The 21,792-nt window shown below is 46.0% G+C and overlaps 1 protein-coding gene across 1 annotated transcript; it reads left to right on the top strand.

Annotated features, from left to right (window-relative positions):
- On the top strand, positions 1-20,557 carry IFT52 (intraflagellar transport 52). Its single transcript, XM_069951482.1, has 14 exons — positions 1-315; positions 5,839-5,954; positions 6,645-6,732; positions 6,888-7,017; positions 7,245-7,320; positions 8,960-9,031; positions 10,786-10,912; positions 14,761-14,847; positions 16,323-16,391; positions 16,697-16,851; positions 16,938-17,025; positions 17,861-17,969; positions 19,224-19,369; positions 20,354-20,557. Exons 1-14 carry the CDS (start codon positions 271-273, stop codon positions 20,396-20,398), a joined length of 1,353 nt encoding a protein of 450 aa, XP_069807583.1. The 5' UTR covers positions 1-270; the 3' UTR covers positions 20,399-20,557.
- The last annotated feature ends 1,235 nt before the right edge of the window (positions 20,558-21,792 follow it).

Here is a 21,792-nt window from a genome sequence, read left to right as displayed (position 1 = left end):
TGTTCGGAATTCCCCGGATCTGCCACCACCAACATGGCTGCTCGGGTCTGATATTCGTGGGGCCTAGGGGTGGGTTTCGTTGTGTCACCCACAGATTCGCCCCCTTCCTCGCTGTTTACCTCCCGCTTCGCTCTCACACCCGGGGACCCCGGACCACCCTGAGCCGCAGTCTGGCGGGTGCGCAGCCTCACACACCTGAGCGGGGAGACCAGGCCCGGATCACGTGACGGCGGCGGCTGGTTGCTAGGCAGCGGCTACTGGTTACTAGGAATGCAACGCGGAGGCTTCGGGGGAAAGATGGGGGTCAGCAGGCAGGTGAGGGGCTATAGGTGTACTGCTGTATATATGGGGGGATATAGGTGTACTGCTGTATATATGGGGGGCTATAGGTGTACTGCTGTATATATGGGGTGCTATAGGTGTACTGCTGTATATATGGGGGCAGGTGAGGTGCTATAGGTGTACTGCTGTATATATGGGGGGCAGGTGAGGGGCTATAGGTGTACTGCTGTATATATGGGGGCTATAGGTGTACTGCTGTATATATGGGGGCTATAGGTGTACTGCTGTATATATGGGGGGCTATAGGTGTACTGCTGTATATATGGGGGCAGCAGGCAGGTGAGGGGCTATAGGTGTACTGCTGTATATATGGGGGCAGGTGAGGGGCTATAGGTGTACTGCTGTATATATGGGGGCTATAGGTGTACTGCTGTATATATGGGGGGATATAGGTGTACTGCTGTATATATGGGGGGATATAGGTGTACTGCTGTATATATGGGGGCTATAGGTGTACTGCTGTATATATGGGGGGATATAGGTGTACTGCTGTATATATGGGGGGCAGGTGAGGTGATATAGGTGTACTGCTGTATATATGGGGGCTATAGGTGTACTGCTGTATATATGGGGGGATATAGGTGTACTGCTGTATATATGGGGGGGATATAGGTGTACTCCTGTATATATGGGGGGCTATAGGTGTACTGCTGTATATATGGGGGGCAGGTGAGGGGCTATAGGTGCACTGCTGTATATATGGGGGCTATAGGTGTACTGCTGTATATATGGGGGCTATAGGTGTACTGCTGTATATATGGGGGGATATAGGTGTACTGCTGTATATATGGGGGGATATAGGTGTACTGCTGTATATATGGGGGGATATAGGTGTACTGCTGTATATATGGGGGGCAGGTGAGGTGCTATAGGTGTACTGCTGTATATATGGGGGGCTATAGGTGCACTGCTGTATATATGGGGGGGATATAGGTGTACTGCTGTATATATGGGGGGATATAGGTGTACTGCTGTATATATGGGGGCAGGTGAGGGGCTATAGGTGTACTGCTGTATATATGGGGGGATATAGGTGTACTGCTGTATATATGGGGGCTATAGGTGTACTGCTGTATATATGGGGGCTATAGGTGTACTGCTGTATATATGGGGGGATATAGGTGTACTGCTGTATATATGGGGGGATATAGGTGTACTGCTGTATATATGGGGGGATATAGGTGTACTGCTGTATATATGGGGGGCAGGTGAGGTGCTATAGGTGTACTGCTGTATATATGGGGGGCTATAGGTGCACTGCTGTATATATGGGGGGGATATAGGTGTACTGCTGTATATATGGGGGGATATAGGTGTACTGCTGTATATATGGGGGCAGGTGAGGTGCTATAGGTGTACTGCTGTATATATGGGGGACAGTTGAGGTGCTATAGGTGTACTGCTGTATATATATGGGGGGCAGGTGAGGTGCTATAGGTGTACTGCTGTATATATGGGGGCTATAGGTGTACTGCTGTATATATGGGGGGATATAGGTGTACTGCTGTATATATGGGGGGGATATAGGTGTACTGCTGTATATATGGGGGGATATAGGTGTACTGCTGTATATATGGGGGGATATAGGTGTACTGCTTTATATATGGGGGGATATAGGTGTACTGCTGTATATATGGGGGACAGTTGAGGTGCTATAGGTGTACTGCTGTATATATGGGGGGATATAGGTGTACTGCTGTATATATGGGGGACAGGTGAGGGGCTATAGGTGTACTGCTGTATATATGGGGGGCAGGTGAGGGGCTATAGGTGTACTGCTGTATATATGGGGGGCTATAGGTGTACTGCTGTATATATGGGGGGCTATAGGTGTACTGCTGTATATATGGGGGTTTATAGGTGTGCTGCTGTATATATGGGGGACAGGTGAGGGGCTATAGGTGTACTGCTGTATATATGGGGGGCAGGTGAGGTGCTATAGGTGTACTGCTGTATATATGGGGGGATATAGGTGTACTGCTGTATATATGGGGGGATATAGGTGTACTGCTGTATATATGGGGGACAGGTGAGGTGCTATAGGTGTACTGCTGTATATATGGGGGGCAGGTGAGGGGCTATAGGTGTACTGCTGTATATATGGGGGGCAGGTGAGGGGCTATAGGTGTACTGCTGTATATATGGGGGCTATAGGTGTACTGCTGTATATATGGGGGCTATAGGTGTACTGCTGTATATATGGGGGGCTATAGGTGTACTGCTGTATATATGGGGGCAGCAGGCAGGTGAGGGGCTATAGGTGTACTGCTGTATATATGGGGGGCAGGTGAGGGGCTATAGGTGTATTGCTGTATATATGGGGGGCAGGTGAGGGGCTATAGGTGTACTGCTGTATATATGGGGGGCTATAGGTGTATTGCTGTATATATGGGGGGCAGGTGAGGTGCTATAGGTGTACTGCTGTATATATGGGGGGCTATAGGTGTACTGCTGTATATATGGGGGGCAGGTGAGGTGCTATAGGTGTACTGCTTTATATATGGGGGGATATAGGTGTACTGCTGTATATATGGGGGGATATAGGTGTACTGCTGTATATATGGGGGGCAGGTGAGGTGCTATAGGTGTACTGCTGTATATATGGGGGGCAGGTGAGGTGCTATAGGTGTACTGCTGTATATATGGGGGGCAGGTGAGGGGCTATAGGTGTACTGCTGTATATATGGGGGGCTATAGGTGTACTGCTGTATATATGGGGGGATATAGGTGTACTGCTGTATATATGGGGGGCTATAGGTGTACTGCTGTATATATGGGGGCTATAGGTGTACTGCTGTATATATGGGGGGATATAGTTGTACTGCTTTATATATGGGGGATATAGGTGTACTGCTGTATATATGGGGGCAGGTAAGGTGCTATAGGTGTACTGCTGTATATATGGGGGGCAGGTAAGGTGCTATAGGTGTACTGCTGTATATATGGGGGATATAGGTGTACTGCTGTATATATGGGGTCAGCAGGCAGGTGAGGTGCTATATGTGTACTGCTGTGTGTGTGGGGGCAGGTGAGGTGCTATGGGTGTACTGTGTGTGTGTGGGGATCATCTGGCAGGTGAGGTGCTTTAGGTGTACTGCTGTATATATGGGGTCAGCAGGCAGGTGAGGTGCTATAGGTGTACTGCTGTATATATGGGGGGATATAGGTGTACTGCTGTATATATGGGGGGATATAGGTGTACTGCTGTGTGTGTGGGGGCAGGTGAGGTGCTATGGGTGTACTGTGTGTGTGTGGGGATCATCTGGCAGGTGAGGTGCTATGGGTGTACTGCTGTATATATGGGGTCAGCAGGCAGGTGAGGTGCTATAGGTGTACTGCTGTGTGTGTGGCGGCAGGTGAGGTGCTATAGGTGTACTGCTGTGTGTGTGTGGGGGCAGGTGAGGTGTTATAGGTGTACTGCTGTGTGTGTGTGGGGGCAGGTGAGGTGCTATAGGTGTACTGCTGTATATATGGGGGGATATAGGTGTACTGCTGTATATATGGGGGGATATAGGTGTACTGCTGTATATATGGGGGACAGGTGAGGTGCTATAGGTGTACTGCTGTATATATGGGGGGCAGGTGAGGGGCTATAGGTGTACTGCTGTATATATGGGGGGCAGGTGAGGGGCTATAGGTGTACTGCTGTATATATGGGGGCTATAGGTGTACTGCTGTATATATGGGGGCTATAGGTGTACTGCTGTATATATGGGGGGCTATAGGTGTACTGCTGTATATATGGGGGCAGCAGGCAGGTGAGGGGCTATAGGTGTACTGCTGTATATATGGGGGGCAGGTGAGGGGCTATAGGTGTACTGCTGTATATATGGGGGGCTATAGGTGTACTGCTGTATATATGGGGGGCTATAGGTGTACTGCTGTATATATGGGGGGATATAGGTGTACTGCTGTATATATGGGGGGCAGGTGAGGTGCTATAGGTGTACTGCTGTATATATGGTGGGCAGGTGAGGTGCTATAGGTGTACTGCTGTATATATGGGGGGCAGGTGAGGGGCTATAGGTGTACTGCTGTATATATGGGGGGCTATAGGTGTACTGCTGTATATATGGGGGGATATAGGTGTACTGCTGTATATATGGGGGGCTATAGGTGTACTGCTGTATATATGGGGGCTATAGGTGTACTGCTGTATATATGGGGGGATATAGGTGTACTGCTGTATATATGGGGGGCAGGTAAGGTGCTATAGGTGTACTGCTGTATATATGGGGGGCAGGTAAGGTGCTATAGGTGTACTGCTGTGTGTGTGGGGATCATCTGGCAGGTGATGTGCTATAGGTGTACTGCTGTATATATGGGGTCAGCAGACAGGTGAGGTGCTATAGGTGTACTGCTGTATATATGGGGGGATATAGGTGTACTGCTGTATATATGGGGGGATATAGGTGTACTGCTGTGTGTGTGGCGGCAGGTGAGGTGATATAGGTGTACTGCTGTGTGTGTGTGGGGGCAGGTGAGGTGCTATGGGTGTACTGCTGTGTGTGTGGGGGGGCAGGTGAGGTGCTATGGGTGTACTGCTGTGTGTGGGGGGGGGGGGGTGAGGTGCTATGGGTGTACTGCTGTGTGTGTGTGGGGGCAGGTGAGGTGTTATAGGTGTACTGCTGTGTGTGGGGGGGGCAGGTGAGGTGCTATGGGTGTACTGCTGTATATATGGGGTCAGCAGGCAGGTGAGGTGCTATAGGTGTACTGCTGTGTGTGTGGGGGCAGGTGAGGTGCTATGGGTGTACTGCTGTGTGTGTGTGGGGGCAGGTGAGGTGCTATAGGTGTACTGCTGTGTGTGTGGGGGCAGGTGAGGTGCTATAGGTGTACTGCTGTGTGTGTGGGGGGGCAGGTGAGGTGCTATAGGTGTACTGCTGTGTGTGTGGGGGGCAGGTGAGGTGCTATAGGTGTACTGCTGTGTGTGTGGGGGGGCAGGTGAGGTGCTATAGGTGTACTGCTGTGTGTGTGTGGGGGCAGGTGAGGTGTTATAGGTGTACTGCTGTGTGTGGGGGGGGGCAGGTGAGGTGCTATGGGTGTACTGCTGTGTGTGTGGCGGCAGGTGAGGTGCTATGGGTGTACTGCTGTGTGTGTGGCGGCAGGTGAGGTGCTATGGGTGTACTGCTGTGTGTGTGGGGGCAGGTGAGGTGCTATGGGTGTACTGCTGTGTGTGTGGGGATCATCTGGCAGGTGAGGGGCTATAGGTGTACTGCTGTATATATGGGGGGCAGGTAAGGTGCTATAGGTGTACTGCTGTATATCTGGGGGGCAGGTAAGGTGCTATAGGTGTACTGCTGTGTGTGTGGGGGCAGGTGAGGTGCTATGGGTGTACTGCTGTGTGTGTGGGGATCATCTGGCAGGTGAGGGGCTATAGGTGTACTGCTGTCTATGTGATCAGCAGGCAGTGGGTAGGAAATTGAGTCGGCTGTATCCCGGCCAGAATGTACAGCAGGAACAGGAGTGCCATACAGTCATATTCCTTCTTGTTTTTAGGTAGCATCCGAGAATCAAGAGAATCGATCCACCATCTTGTTTAATGTATCAAAGAATGAGAGCGGCGGGTACAAGTCTCTACAGAAAAGACTGCGGGCCAGCTGGAAAATACAAAGGTGACCGAGCAGGAAGAAAATCAGACACTAAGACCTACCCCTTTAAAGGGGTAGTTCACCAGAAAAAATCCTTTTAAAATCAACTGGTGCCAGAGATTACGTCTATTAAAATATATCCAGTCTTCCAGTACTTATCAGCTGCTGTATGTCCTGCAGGAAGTGGTGTATTCTCTCCAGTCTGACACAGTGCTCTCTGCTGCCACCTCTGTCCATGTCAGGAACTGACCAGAGCAGCAGCAAATCCCCATAGAAAACCTCTCCTGCTCTGGACAGTTCCCGACATGGACAGAGGTGGCAGCAGAGAGCACTGTGAGACTGGAAAAAATACAGTACTACCTCTGTTCTCAAACACAATCGGTTCTGGAAGGCGGCTCCAGAACCAAGCTGTATGTTCTTATAGGGGACAATGTCAATGTGTTTGTGCTTTACTCCTGCAGAGTATAAAGAGCTCCAGTTTGACGGCACCTCTGCTCAGGGGCCCATAATGCTGATAAGACGGCCCTGTCTGTAGTACCCCTTTACGTACTACACTAACAACATATCAATATAGTATAGTGTACAGGATGGTCCTTGGGACATATAATACAGGTCACCAGGTGTCGGTCCTGGGGATTTCCTACCTTTCAACTACTTTCTAATACTCTTACTTTTTGGGGTGTTTCCTGTTACTTGTTTTTTTTCTCTCTTTAGTTTGAAAGAAGACATTACAGCTGAGAAGTTGTCAGGTGTCAGACTGTGGATCACTGCTGGACCCAGAGACAAGTTCACCGCAGCCGAGGTTATTATCACCGCTCTCTCCTCTGGTATCTGTAGTCTTCTCCGGAGTGCCAGCGTCTGAGATGCTGCTCGTAATAACCCCCCCCTCCTGTATGTGTCGATGTTAGAGGACTCCTTTAGGAATTCACTGCTTGTCTTGTCCATTATATTCCACAGTTTGACGCTCTGAAGCAGTTTCTAGAGAAAGGTGGAGACATCCTGGTTATGCTGGGAGAGGGTGGAGAGGCCAAATACGACACCAATATCAACTTCTTGCTGGAAGAATATGGCATAATGGTGAATACTGGTAAGAATAGGCCGGGGTTGTTTGTTACCATTCAAGGGTTGTTGTTTCAGGCGCAGTTTAATATCAGTAGAAATGGCTAATGTGACCGGCAGTAGAAGGAACCCATTCTGCTCCTTGGTGTCAGAGAGCCTGGTTACACAGTAGTCACTCCTCTGATGATGGAGAATGATTGGGGATCATTTATTTACCCTGATGTGTCTCTCTCTTTTTATTCTTTTGCTGTGAAGATGCGGTGGTGAGAAACGTTTACTACAAGTACTTCCACCCCAAGGAGGCGCTCATTTCCAATGGAGTATTGAACCGGTAAGTCCAGGGAGCAGAAACACGTCTCTGATCAGCAGAAATGTTTGTTAATAGTTTATTATATTCTAACCAAGTGTGATAAAAGCCATTTGTATTCTGACCCTTCTCTGTGTATCTAAGGCTCGCACCTAGAAGGAGTTCCTACCATAGCAGCATTACCCACAAGGCTTAACCCTAAGGGCTCTGTCACACACTGTTGGTTCCTAACCTTTTAGGGTGCGTTCACACCTACAGGATCTGCAGCAGATTTGATGCTGTGTTCAGTTATTTAAATGAAATCTGCTGCAGAAAATCAGCTGCAGACCCTGTAGGTGTGAACGCACCATTAAACTGCATTTAAAAAGCATGTAAATGTCAATTAGATGTGATATGCATTTTTATGGTGTTTTAAAGGGGAACTATCAGCAGGTGAGACAACCTGCTGATATGTCCCTATTGCACAGGAGACGCTCAGGAGGAAGGTATGTCTCTTAGGGTATGTGCACACTGAGGAAAAGGCGAGGAATTAGGTGAGGAATTGGAGAGGAATTTCAGCTTGAAATTCCTCCCGTAAAATATGTACAGAGAAAAGTCCCATTGTGTTCAATGGGTTTTCTGCTCTGTTGTTCACACTGCAGAATTTCCGAGCAGAATTTTCTGCTATAGATCTGCTAAAGGAATCCTATAGAAGTCAATGGGGGGGCTTAAATTCTGCTTGAATTCTGCCTGAAAACTTTCTGCTTTAATTCCTCAAGAATTGCTCAGTATGCACATACCCTTATAGTATGTCTCCTACCTTCCTCCTCTGTGCCGTTTCGGTGCAGTTAGCTGTTTGTCCCACGGTTCGGTAAGACCAAGTAAGCTTTCCGGTCCAGTGAGACCATGAGGAGCAATGGGGTACCAATCCTGCCCACACCACTGATTATAATTCAAGAGGGTGGGGCTGGCCGGGGGCTATGGTGGCAGGGCAGTGACCTAAGGGTGCCCCAGTGCTCCTAACAGTCTCACTGGACCTTGGAGCAAACTACTAACTGCACCGGAACAGCGCCGAGGAGGAAGGTAAGAGGCATGCTATAGGAGACACACTATAGGAGACATACCCTCCTCCTCAGCGTCTCCTGTGCAATAGGGACATATCAGCAGGTTAGATTTGGCAAACCTTGGCTGTAAAAATATAATGTGAACCTACAAAAATTATTTATGGGTAAACTGGAAAGAAATAAATCTGTCAAGCAGTAAAACGGTAAATTTATTCTGAAAGTCAATCTATTTTATATAGTTTTTGTTTTTCAGTCGTTTTACTACTTTCTAAAGAAATGTGAGGCCTAATTTTTTTGTGACCTGTAGTTTTTGTCCCACCAACACTTACTGACAATAATCGGCCGTTGTAAAAGGGCCAGCGAACAGGCGTCAAACCATGAAACTCTTGTTTGTCCGCTAATCGCATATTTCAATCGAGCATTTAAACCATCGGTTGTCACTCGCCCTCATTTTGTGTCAATAGAGCTTGTGCTTGTGCTTTGCATCCTGGGAGGTGTAGTTCATACACCAGGACTGTACACAATGCAGGTTAAGGTGATGGTCCAGTCTAATCTGTGACTGGTTCTATCAGTTTGATACCAGAGGATAAATAATCGGTTGTTTTTGTCACTTCTGACAGGGAGATCAATAGAGCGGCTGGAAAGAACATCTCAGCGGTCACTGATGATGAAGGTGAAGGGAACAACTCACAGTAAGTTCTCGAAAGAAAGAGAAGCTGAAATACATTGGAAAAGCTGAATGTGTGCCATGTGTTACTCTTCATTAAGCTTTATACAATGCTAATACTCTCGACTGATGTAATATAGAAAACAGGCCTTTGTATACATGCCTGTTATATAACATGCTTAAAGTGTCATTTAAAATATTTCTGCAATTTCTGTGATTGGTTTTATTAAGCCTAAGAGTTTCCTTCTGTACTCACTAAAGCTTCCCCCCCCCCCCCAACACACACACACACACACACACACACTTTTTATCTGCCCATTGTTAGGCAAAATTGTCTTCAGTACAATTGCCCTGTACTGAAGGCAGGTTCTGCTGAGCCCATCAAAACTTAAAGGGGTTATCCACCTTAAAGCTAAAAGGTAAAATGCTAGCTGATCTTACCCATCAAGTCCCCCTGAGTATTTTGAGCTGTCTTCTGTCTTTCTAGCTGCTGCCGTTCCTAAACGACAAGTTTTTCTAAAAGCCGATCTATACCCAAGATGGCGCTGGCCAGGAGACTACATTTCCCGTCATGTATCTTCCTGATTGGTCCATTTGTGTACTCCCTCCCTCAGCTTTCTTTCCTGCCCACTGCTGTCATTACTATTGCACAGTAAACAAAGGGTTGTATTTTTCTTTCCTGTTTGTGCTCACTTAGCGGGGTTGGCGGTCGCTGACTGACACGGTGGTGAGTTAGTGTAGAGACTCATGTGAACCAGGACGCCGGCACGTGGTACATGGGGCAATATGGTTTGATCAAATTATATACCAACATCCTGGGGTTGGTTTTTAAATGTAGCCGAGCGGCATTAGTGTCAGCCATAGGTGTGAGGTGCAGCTCCTTTCTCTTCTTGTCTGTATTTTTCTTTGCTTTTGCATCACATCACCCCAGTTTGTATTCCATACTAGCTGATGATGTAGCAGAGCTGACGCGCGGATGGTGTAGCTATGTGCTGCATAATGGTCATCTCTTTAGCGGGGTTGGGGGGGGTCTAGTGTAGGTTTAGATTTCTGTCTCTAAGAACATCCATAACACTTACAATATACAGAGTTGTGATACAAAGACAGCTACATATGGCTGCATTCACTGACAGCAAGCAGAGATAGAACTATAACGCTTCATTTTACAGAGACCTAGGCTCAGGGACACATGAAAGCAGCTCAGGTGCATGGAGATGATGCCAATGACAATAGATAACTAACCCAGCCCCCAGAGAGGAGATCACATGTCCTGTGACTTTAAAGGGAGGGGGGAAGAGGGAGCTAAGTGTTGTCAGAGAGAAAATGATTTTAGTTATCCAGAGCGGGAAAATATGAGAAAAAAAAACAGGGAAAGATGGATCGTTTAGAATATAGTTTTTGTTACTCGGATAACCCCTTTAAAGGGGCAGGTTCCCAGTGCTTACCTGTGAGCTTTGTGAGAGAAGATTGCAGGATGATGTGCTGTGCAGGGCTGCCTTTTCTCCTCTCCGTGCTCTCTCATCCCCCCCCTTGGCCTCTCCCCTCTCCATAGACTATAATGGACACATAAATCCTGCTTCTTCTAAAATAGGAAATTAGCTTTCTGAGGACAGAAGGAATCTTTTCCTTAATAAAACCTATTACAGAGTTTCCTAAAATCGCTTGTACTATTGATGCTTATTGATTTCTGAAAAATGATGAGAGTTACACTTTAATGTAGTTACACTTTAATTCAGTAGCTACCCGTCCTCTACCCATGTTCCCCTCTTCTCTTTACAGGGGTTTGACCTTTGTTTACCCATTTGGTGCCACGCTTAACGTTATGAAGCCTGCAGTGGCTGTCCTGTCCACGGGGTCAGTGAGTTTCCCGCTGAACAGACCGGTCATGGCGTTCTATCATTCTAAGGTAATACAAGATAAAAAGTGAGTGTGATGTTCTGTCCTATGCTGTGCTAGGCATACTGATCGCTACTTCACTATAGGCCTGAAAAAGATACAGGGTGTCGGTTTTGTCAGGTTCATAGAGTCGAATCGAGCACCAGTTGGCGTGTCAATCCACCATCCATTAAACCAGACTGGAGAGAATACACCACTTCCTGTAGGACATACAGCAGCTGATAAGTACTGGAAGACATTTTATATAGGAGTAAATTACACATCTCTGGCACCATTTGATTTGAAAGAAAAAAATGGTGAACTACCCCTTTAAGAGCCCTATTCCATTGGACGATTATCGTTCAGATTATCGTTAAATCGTTCGAATCTAAACGATAATCGTTCGGTTGAAATGCAGTTAACGATTAATGACCGAAGGAGAAATCGTTGATCGCTTTATAAGACCTGGACCTATTTTTATTGTTGCTCGTTCGCGAATCGTTCACATTGAATAAGACATCGTTCGGTCGTTCGCAATAGATACAAACGCAATAGCGAATAAATAGCGAAGAAAAACCGATCGCAATTACGATCATAAGTAACGATTGTCGTTGCATGGAAATGAGTGAATGTTTTCAGGTCTTTGGGCCCTATTCTACCAGACGATTATCGTTCGCATAATCGTTAGCGATTAACGATCTCAAACGACTGCCATTGGGAAAGACCTGAAAACGTTCACTCATTTCCATGGAACGATAATCGTTACTTATAATCGGATTTGCAATAGTTTTTTCTTTGCTACTTATTCGCTATTGCGTTTGTATCTACTGCGAACGACCAAACGACGTCTTATTAATGCGAACGATTTGCGAACGAGCAACGATAAAAATAGGTCCAGGTCTTATAAATCAATCAACGATTTCTCGTGCGGTCGTTAATCGTTAACTGCATTTTAACCGAACGATTATCGTTTAGATTTGAATGATTTAACAATAATCTGAACGATAATTGTCCGGTGGAATAGGGCCCTTTCGCAATAGCGGTCGTTTGAGATTGTTAATCGTTAACGATTATGCAAACGATAATCATCCGGTGGAATAGGGCCCTAAAGCCTAGCCTGGTCACTTTTAAAGTTAAAAAGAAATTGGACAACCCCTGGCTCCACAGCAGGGATCGGAACGGCGTTATACCGGCAGCAGGGCGGGAGCCAGGAGGGGGTATGGATGCTTTACCTCTCCTTACTCCATAGTTTGAGTTATGTCTTTCTGATCCTCTGCAGTGTTGCCCTCCCAATTTTCTCTAGTTCCAGACATTTATCTGGCCTTTGTTCTTAAGTGTAGTGTATATGTGTATGTGTGTGTGTATATATATATATATATATATATATATATATATATATATATATATAATATATACACACTCACCGGCCACTTTATTAGGTACACCTGTCCAACTGCACGTTACCACTTAATTTCTAATCAGCCAATCACATGGCGGCAACTCAGTGCATTTAGGCATGTAGACATGGTCAAGACAATCTCCTGCAGTTCAAACCGAGCATCTGTATGGGGAAGAAAGGTGATTTGAGGGCCTTTGAACGTGGCATGGTTGTTGGTGCCAGAAGGGCTGGTCTGAGTATTTCAGAAACTGCTGATCTACTGAGATTTTCACGCACAACCATCTCTAGGGTTTACAGAGAATGGTCCGAAAAAGAAAAACCATCCAGTGAGCGGCCGTTCTGTGGGTGGAAATGCCTTGTTGATGCCAGAGGTCAGAGGAGAATGGGCAGACTGGTTCCAGCTGATAGAAAGGCAACAGTGACTCAAATAGCCAACCGTTACAACCAAGGTAGGCAGAAGAGCATCTCTGAGTGCACAGTACGGCCAACTCTGAGGCAGATGGGCTACAGCAGCAGAAGACCACACCGGGGGCCACTCCGCTCAGCTAAGAACAGGAAACTGAGGCTACAATTTGCACAAGCTCATCCAAATTGGACAGTAGAAGATTGGAAAAACGTTGCCTGGTCTGATGAGTCTCGATTTCTGCTGCGACATTCGGATGGTAGGGTCAGAATTTGGCGTCAACAACATGAAAGCATGGATCCATCCTGCCTTGTATCAACAGTTCAGGCTGGTGGTGGTGGTGTCATGGTGTGGGGAATATTTTCTTGGCACTCTTTGGGCCCCTTGGTACCAATTGAGCATGGTTGCAACGCCACAGCCTACCTGAGTATTGTTGCTGACCATGTCCATCCCTTTATGACCACAATGTACCCAACATCTGATGGCGACTTTCAGCAGGATAATGCGCCATGTCATAAAGCTAGAATCATCTCAGACTGGTTTCTTGAACATGACAATGAGGTCACTGTACTCCAATGGCCTCCACAGTCACCAGATCTCAATCCAATAGAGCATCTTTGGGATGTGGTGGAACGGGAGATTGGCATCATGGATGTGCAGCCGACAAATCTGCGGCAACTGTGTGATGTCATCATGTCACTATGGACCAAAATCTCTGAGGAAGCTTCCAGCCCCTTGTTGTATCTATGCCACCAAGAATTGGGGCAGTTCTGAAGGCAAAAGGGGGTCCAACCCGTTACTGGCATGGTGTACCTAATAAAGTGGCCGCTGAGTGTATATATTTATATATATATATATAATATATAATCTCATTTAGATGCCATTTGTTCGGGTATTTGCCCCCTGTAGATGAGCTCCTTCATTGGTGATGACATCTGATGTACATACATAGAGATGTTAGGGATTCTCCATGCACAGTTTCCCCTTTATGAGCAGGGTGCAGTGCATTGTGGGAGGTTGGATGACATTTGCACAGTTGGCACGTTATACCCTCTTACACATTGGGGCACTAAAAGGAATTTTAACATTTATGTTCATTAAAGGGAAGCCTTTCTCTCTCTCTCTGGGGAGGTTTTGACATTTAACTCTTCTATATTTAACATTTTAGCAGCGAGACCTGAGATCTGTCACTTTAGATGCCTCAGTTATGAACACATTAACAATGAGCCCACCATCGTCTTGTACAGTGGTGCGCCTCAAACTTTGGCTCCCCAGTTGCAGAACTACAGCTCCCAGCATGGCCTGACAGCCAAAGGAGAAGATTCAAAGGGAATTTCTTGCACGTAGTAGAATAAAATAACTAAATTTACTGGGGGATCCCCCAACTGCAAGGGTGCAGGGAAGGGATGATGTCCCGTTATTGATCACATAGCCCTGCCTAAAGAGACTGTCAGCTGTTTCTGCTGTCCAATCTCAGGGTGGCATAAACTAGTGACAGAGAACTGAGCAGAATGATATATCACTTACATTGTCCTGTACAGCTGATCCAGAGGTATCCTCCTGAATAACATGGACAATAAGTAGTTCTCTCCATTATGCGCATGTGCTCAGTAGTCCTGGATATTTATGAGCAGCAGAAAACTCCGCCCACCAGCTGCTGATTGGCAGTTATCCATCCATGTGTATAGGCAGTCAGCTGTCAATCAGAAGCTGGAGGGCGGGGGGAGGGGTGTGGCTAGAATCCTATTCTCCTGCATATTAGGAGAACAGCTGAACAGAATCATGTAAGTAGTACTCGATCTGTTTAGCATTTATATCACTAGTTTATGCTGCCCTCATTTAAGGCCACATAAACCTAGTGACAGACTCCCTTTGAATCCATTCCTCCTAATGTGAATCACATCATCAGTGAGGGCGGGCTGGTGTTGCCTAAACAACACCTTTTATCTCTTACATTTTATACAAACTCTTAATAGGTAATCACTGATAGATTACACTAAATATTTTCTATCTTAAGTCGATGTATCTGGTCTATTGGCTAGACATGGGCTAATTCCGCTTGCTGGTATCTTTTCAGCCACATGGAGGTAAACTGGCTGTGGTCGGATCATGTCACATGTTCAACGATCAGTACCTGGATAAGGAAGAAAATGCCAAGATTCTGGTGAGGATTTCTCTGATTTACTAGTGTATGATGGTGGAGGTGGGTACAGCATTCAGCTATCTCCATCCTGCTGTCACCCCATTCAGCCCTGACTGCTGTGTCATCCACACAGGGACCCAGGACCCCTAATATAATCAATGAGGGTCCCTGTGATCAGACACTCATCCCCTCCGCACGGAAACAAGAATTTATGGGAAAAGCCCTTATAGATGTGTCTGAGAAGTAACAGTGATGGATAGGCCAATAAGGTCAAATGTGTAATTGGTTTATAATGACTTTGTATTACTGCCCGTCCCTTTCAGGCATCTGTTTTTTTTTTTCTACACCATTGGCCTGTAGTAAAACTGACATATCATCTATGTTCCTCAAGTCAGTACAATTACAATTTAGTATAACTTATTATTATTTTCTTTCACTGCTTTTAAAAAATTAAAATAGTTTAAAAAAAAAGTTAAAATCCCTCTATTCCCTCCTTATACCGCTGTTATTTGTTGCTCTATGGGGCGTCATTTTTGTGCCATGATCTGTACTTTCTAGCTTTACCTTGCTTTTATATGACTTTTTGATAACTTTTTTTTTTTAATTATTATTTAAGTTTTTCTTGATGTGACCAGAAATCAGCAGTTTTGCACTTATGTGTTTTTAGGCATCTACCATATGAGATTAGGGATTTGATAATTTAATAGTTTGGGCAATTCCGCACACGGTGACAGCGGATATGTTTATTTCTATTTATAAAATGGGAGAAGGGGGAGATTTAAACCTTTGTTATGGGATGGGATTTTTTTATTAATGTATAAAAAAAAAAATTCACACTAATTTGTAGTCTAAATAAGGTTCTTCCATGAGCAACGCACTGATTGTACTGCATTGATCTATGTAATCTGTGCTCAATTGCAAAGGGTTTTTGAAGCCCCTAGTAATCGATCACATCGAATACATCACTGAAACCTGGCCTGGTAAGTATGATGGATCACACCCCTGCAATCACTTTGTCAGGGGGTGACCCTGCCAGCTGACCACCAGGGAAGTATTTTAACCCCTTCACAACCCGACCAATCTAATAATCTTCGGCTGTTTACGGCCCCAAACAAGTGCCGATCAGCAAGATCAGTGCTTGTTTGCAGTGCCTTTAGAAGGCACAATAAATTGAGCAGCTGGGCCACACAGTCACTTTTAAATCTTTTGTTTTCCGCCGTATATCCCCTGTTTACACAGGAAGACATCTGCCCGATAGCGATATATTTTGCTGCAGTACAAAAGATGCGACTAGCAGAGGATGGGGCGTTTTCCTGCGTCGTTTCTACACGGACCGATTATTGGCTGGAGGAGCGTTTATAGCTACACTCCCGTCCAGTGATCGGCCTGTGTATAAGGGCCTGTAAACCAGGTGTGTCAGCATTGGGGAACCTCTCTACTCTGTATAGTAGATGCCACCATCTCACACAGTGATATTTCTGACTTGTTGTTACCAGGATGTTCTCATGCAGTGGCTCACTACTAATGATATCCAGCTAAACCAGATCGATGCCGAAGCCCCAGAGGTGAGTGGAACAGGATCTGCCTAAAGGCATTATCCAGCGCTACTAAAACATGGCCGCTTTCATCCAGAGACAGCACCGCTCTTGTCTCCAGTTTGGATGTAGGTTTTGAAACTTAATTTCATTGAAGTGAATGGAGATTAATTGCAAACCGCACCTGACCTGGAGTGGTGCTGTCTCTGGAAGAAAGCGGCCATGTTTTTGTAGTGCTGGAGAACCCCTTTAATCCTGTGGCGTAGTCTATAACACATGAGGCATTGAAGCCCTTGTCTCTCCTTTTCCTGCTGTGAACCCTCTTATCCTTTCAGGTTTCCGATTACACCATGATCCCCGACACCAACAAATTATCCCAACAGCTGCGGGTTTGTCTGCAGGAAGGAGATGAAAATCCTCGGGATTTCACCACCTTGTTTGACATGAGCATCTACCAGCTGGATACTTCTTCTCTATCCAAAGTCATAAAGTAGGTGTCAGGCTCCATATTGTATTCTCGTTTTTTATCATAATTCTGTCCCAGCCATTGGTTTCTGATGTCCCTCATGATTACAGAGCCTATAAGGAGCTGAATGTGAAGCATGAGACCCTGCAGCTCATCCAGCCACAGTTTGAGGCTCCGCTCCCGGCGCTCCAGCCTGCTGTAAGTACTTTATAAAGCCTTCCTGCATAATCTGAAAGTCATGATCATAAATTGTCATTTAAAGGGGAACTCCAAGAACTCTAAAAATACAAGGAGATCAGGAAGTGGTAGAATCCCAGAATGCCTTGCTTTCCCTCAGCTCTCCATATTGCACCCTTCCCACCTTGCTCACTCCCCTTCCACAGCAATTACGACAGCTCCCTGCCCAGAGGTGCTGCGGGGCATTACTGTACACAGCAGACTATCTGTCTACCCAGTAAAAGCTGCTGTATCATTTCCTGTCTGCTTTTTTGGTGCCATTGTTCAGCACAAGGTAGCATGCTGTAATCACCTTATTCTTGCCAATAAAGAAATATGGATATGATGGGGAGATAGTGATGTAGGCTGTAGGGACTGTTCAGAGGTGATGACATCACTTAGGGGTGGGACTGGAGCTTAAAGGGGGGGTACTCTGGAGAAAATCTTTTTCTTTCAAATCAACTGGTGTCAGAAAGTTATTTAGATTTGTAACTTCTATTTAAAAATCTCCAGTCTTCCAGTGCTTATCAGCTGCTGTATGTCCTGCAGGAAGTGGTGTATTCTCTCCAGTCTGACACAGTGCTCTCTGCTGCCCCCTCTGTCCATGTCAGGAACTGTCCAGAGCTGCACCAAATCCCCATAGAAAACCTCTCCTGCTCAGGACAGTTCCTGACATGGACTGAGGTGGCAGCAGAGAGCACTGTGTCAGATTGACATGCTGCACATGTAATATCCGGACTGCAGATCTGTTTCCATATCTTATCTTATCCTCATGGTGTAATTCGCATGAATACTTTTTCCTCCTCTCACCCTTTAGGTATTCCCTCCATCGTTTCGGGAACCTCCCGCTCCGGCCCTCGAACTGTTTGATTTGGATGAGAATTTCTCTTCTGAAAAATCCCGTCTTGCTCAGATAACCAATCGCTGTGAGTGCTACGTAGACTTGTCCTATACGTTGTATTGGTTCATCCGGTGGGCGCATTATACTCTATTTCTAGCTTGTATTGGGGATCATTCAGTAATACCGATACTCCCGTTTTTCAGATTTTTTTTGGACAGTGATGAATGTGAGAAGAAACATGGACAGAGCTTGTGAGCTGCACCGTCCACTTATCAAAGCTTTCTTACCTGGCAGCAGCAGATCCATCACCAGGACGGGCGCTCTGTTCCTGGATCTGGTACCCGCTGCTCTGGGTAGTGACTGGCACGCTGTTTGTTCTATGTGTCAGAAGTAATAAATCTTTCTAATTTACTGAAGCACAATCCATAGGCTGCCATAGACGTATAATTACTTCAGGTCAGGACGCTGGCTCTCAGCAATCACTCCGCTGTTCTTTGTATTTTCTTATTTAGCTCTTTAAAGGGAACCTGTCACCTCTTACATTCTGCGTGAAACACAAGTTGTGGCCTCTGGTGATTTCTTAGCAACCGCGTCCCCCACAGTTCTTAGATCTATCTTGTTTGGGTATAGGAAAAGATCAATGAGGAGGTGGGGAGAAGCCGCTGGGCACCACCCCAATAACTTTTGCTCCACACTAAACGTTTTTTTTTTTTTTTTTTGGAACGTTTTGATGCGCAGGAGAGCCATGGGTACAGCAAGTGATACGCAGCTTTATTAATTCCTGTGGAGGTGTCGGAGAGAGTCGAGTACATGGCCCTTCTGGCACACTTGGCTCTTTCTGTCGGCTCCATAGGAATGAAAAAAGATGGAGATTGGCGGGGGGTATAAAGGTCACAACTTCCGTGATCTCTTACTCCTGTGGAAATACTGTCCCCGAGAGATGGAGCACCCTGGACCTGACATGCCTTGATGCTTGAGGGTTTTTTTTTTTTTTTTAATCTAAAGAGATTATTCTTTCATTGCTGGGATAGTTTATCAGTATCTGATTGGTAGGGTCCTGCACCCCCACTGATCAGCTGCTTGCTGGAGCTCAGCTGTTATTTAAGTGACTGGGAGCTGAGCCGCAGTAACCCAGCATGGCAAGGTTGATGGCCTATCCTGGGGAAAACCCTGGAAAATCCTTTATGCTTTGAAACCGCCCGGTAAAACACCTTGTGCTCAGTATTTGGCATCTGTAATCTGTATACCTAATAACATCTCTCCATATATACAGCCAACCCACATCCAGTATGCAGTATATCTAATGGGACTGTATATGTTGTATCTCCCTATCCTATAGGCACAGAGGATGACCTGGAGTTCTATGTACGGAAGTGTGGAGATATCTTGGGGGTAACTGGAAGTCTACCAAAGGAAGAACAAGACGCCAAACACATTCTCCAACACATATTTTTCCAAGTCGTTGAATTCAAGAAACTTAATCAGGTATAAAGCACATGAGTTCACCACTAGGGCCTGCGGCGGAGAGAGGCACCAAGGAGTAATAGCCTGTTCTTGCAGAGCGGGACATTTTCTTAAGGGAACAGAAAGTTAAAATGTTTTAAAAATATTTTTGTTTTGAGATCAGACTTAGAACGTGCCGCACCCCTACAATGTGAGAGTAAAGGGGGGCCATACACCTTCAATATCCCACCAGCCCTCCGTTCTCTGCATACACAGGAATGTTCATGGCTGAACTTTCCTGTGTTCAGGTGGAAGAAAAGGTTAGGCCACGGCTAAAGAACTCTGGCAGAACTAAGGGGCCAGGTAGTGATTTTCCATCATGGCTGACACCTATCTCAACCGACCTAATCGGTTGGTGGATGGTCAAGAGAGCCCCATATACCTTATGCTGCGCAAGCAACAGCTATGGTCGACCAAAGTATAAGGTATATGGGGACCTTAAAGGGGCTATCCAGTGCTGCAAAAACATGGCCACTTTCTTCCAGAGACAGCATGACTCTTTTCTCCTGGTCAGCTGTGGTTTGCCATTAAGCTCCATTCACTTCAATGGAAATGAGTTACAAAACCCCACCCAAACTGTAGACAAGAAAGGGGCTGTCTCTGGAATAAAGTGGCCATTTTTGTGTAGCGCTGGATAACCCCTTTAAGGGTTCCTATTTCTCTTTTGCTTCGCTTTCTCTATTGTCAGCGAGTTACCGACAGATGAACAGGAAAGCGATCACCTGATCAGCTACGGTATGCAGGCCTAAAAATCATTGTTCGTAAACTGGGAAAGTGTGGTGACAATGGTAAACATGAAGGGTGGCGCGAACAGTCTAGCCATTGTGCCGCCCTGTCTGCCAGATGATTGAGCCATGTAAAGGCTCCTTAAGGTGCGGCGAGGTATAGGCTGGTTCAGTCCCTTGGGTACAATGCCCATATTGTCCTACCATCCATTGATGTTGCCGTTTGTCACTTCTGTTGCAGGAACATGACTTGGATACCAGCGAGACAGGTTTCCAGAGCAGCTGAGAATCGTAACCCTCACACCAGCTGAATTCCCAAAAGAAGACCCGTCCGCTCTATTTATTCATGGTTTTTATAATTTTTTTATTCTGTCGTGTGTAGCAACCTTGTAAATACGCTGTTTGTATGAGAAACGTTCGGATTAAATCCCTTTCAATATACAGACACATGGGAGCCGCGGTCTTGCTTTCCTGGCCGTTTGGCAGAGGGATCTAGAGGGCAGATCCGGCTGAGGCTGGAGGTTTATGTGGTGGCACAGTGTTTGTTATGCCAGCCAGAGGATGACTGGCGCTGCCCATTGCAGCTGTACCCTGGGTAGGTGTCATAGTGCATTAGTGTTAGGCTGGGACTAGCCGTACTGGAGCGGTGTGCCAGCAATAGCAGCGGTAACATTCCTCAGGCACACAATGTTCTCATGCAAATGATCCATCCTGCCATGTCCTCGGAGCTGGCTGACCCCTTCTGTGCCGGCCAGCCTGCTCCGCGCCTCCATCCAGGGGAACACGCTAGTTTCATTTGTTTTCTCTCCACATTGGAAGTTTATCACCCAGGGAGGATTTAGACGCAGTTTGTTCAGTAGATTTGAGAACAAAAAAAAAAAACTCTTCCATCTTCTCTTAAAATGAATGAATGCAAAGAACAGCAGGAAAGCCTGAGATATTAGAAGTGTCGGTGAATTACAAAGAGGCATGTGACCATGGCTCGCCCACACACTGCCTCCTGTCCAGTCCTCCGGGTAATTATTCACAGTACAGACAAGCCAGTGTATTCTGCTCGGCCTAAATGAGTACTGTGGAGGCGCTGGGCAGAGCACGGGAGGCGTTCTCTTTCATCGTAATGATGGACTCGCGGCACATGTGATGTCTGGAGATCGTACGCTGGACTGGAAAAAAATGCACAAAATATTCACTTATAACTAATGGACGAAGCAAAGACTGGAAAGATAACTAAAAAAAGGGTTACTGGCTTCTGACATTGTCTTAAAGGGCTAGAGCCAAATACTGAAACCTGTTGCTGTTCTACTTTGTTTTTTTACTTTTGTTTCTAATTGTACATTATTACAGGGGCGGCCATCTTGCCTGAGCTGTTTTAACAGCATTTAGAGAGATACTTTACAGTAAGCCTCAGGGACCTAGGCAACAATAGATAGGACCTGTTCCATTTATTGTAAGGGGAAATATTAGGCTAAACTGTGAGCTTCATCTATTATCAGAAAATGACTTATTGTGTTAATAATAGAGCTGAATGAACCTGGAGCAGCTGGAGTCCATCCGAACCCGATCGTTCGGCATGTGATTAGCGGCGGCTGCTGAAGTTGGATAAAGCCCTAAGGCTATGTGGAAATCATGGATATAGTTATTGGCTGTATCCATGTTCTCCAGACAACCTTAGAGCTTTAT

The sequence above is a fragment of the Dendropsophus ebraccatus genome, chromosome 14 (genome assembly GCF_027789765.1).
Source record: "Dendropsophus ebraccatus isolate aDenEbr1 chromosome 14, aDenEbr1.pat, whole genome shotgun sequence".
Lineage (NCBI taxonomy): Eukaryota > Metazoa > Chordata > Amphibia > Anura > Hylidae > Dendropsophus > Dendropsophus ebraccatus.
This window is presented reverse-complemented; position numbering and strand designations above follow the sequence as displayed.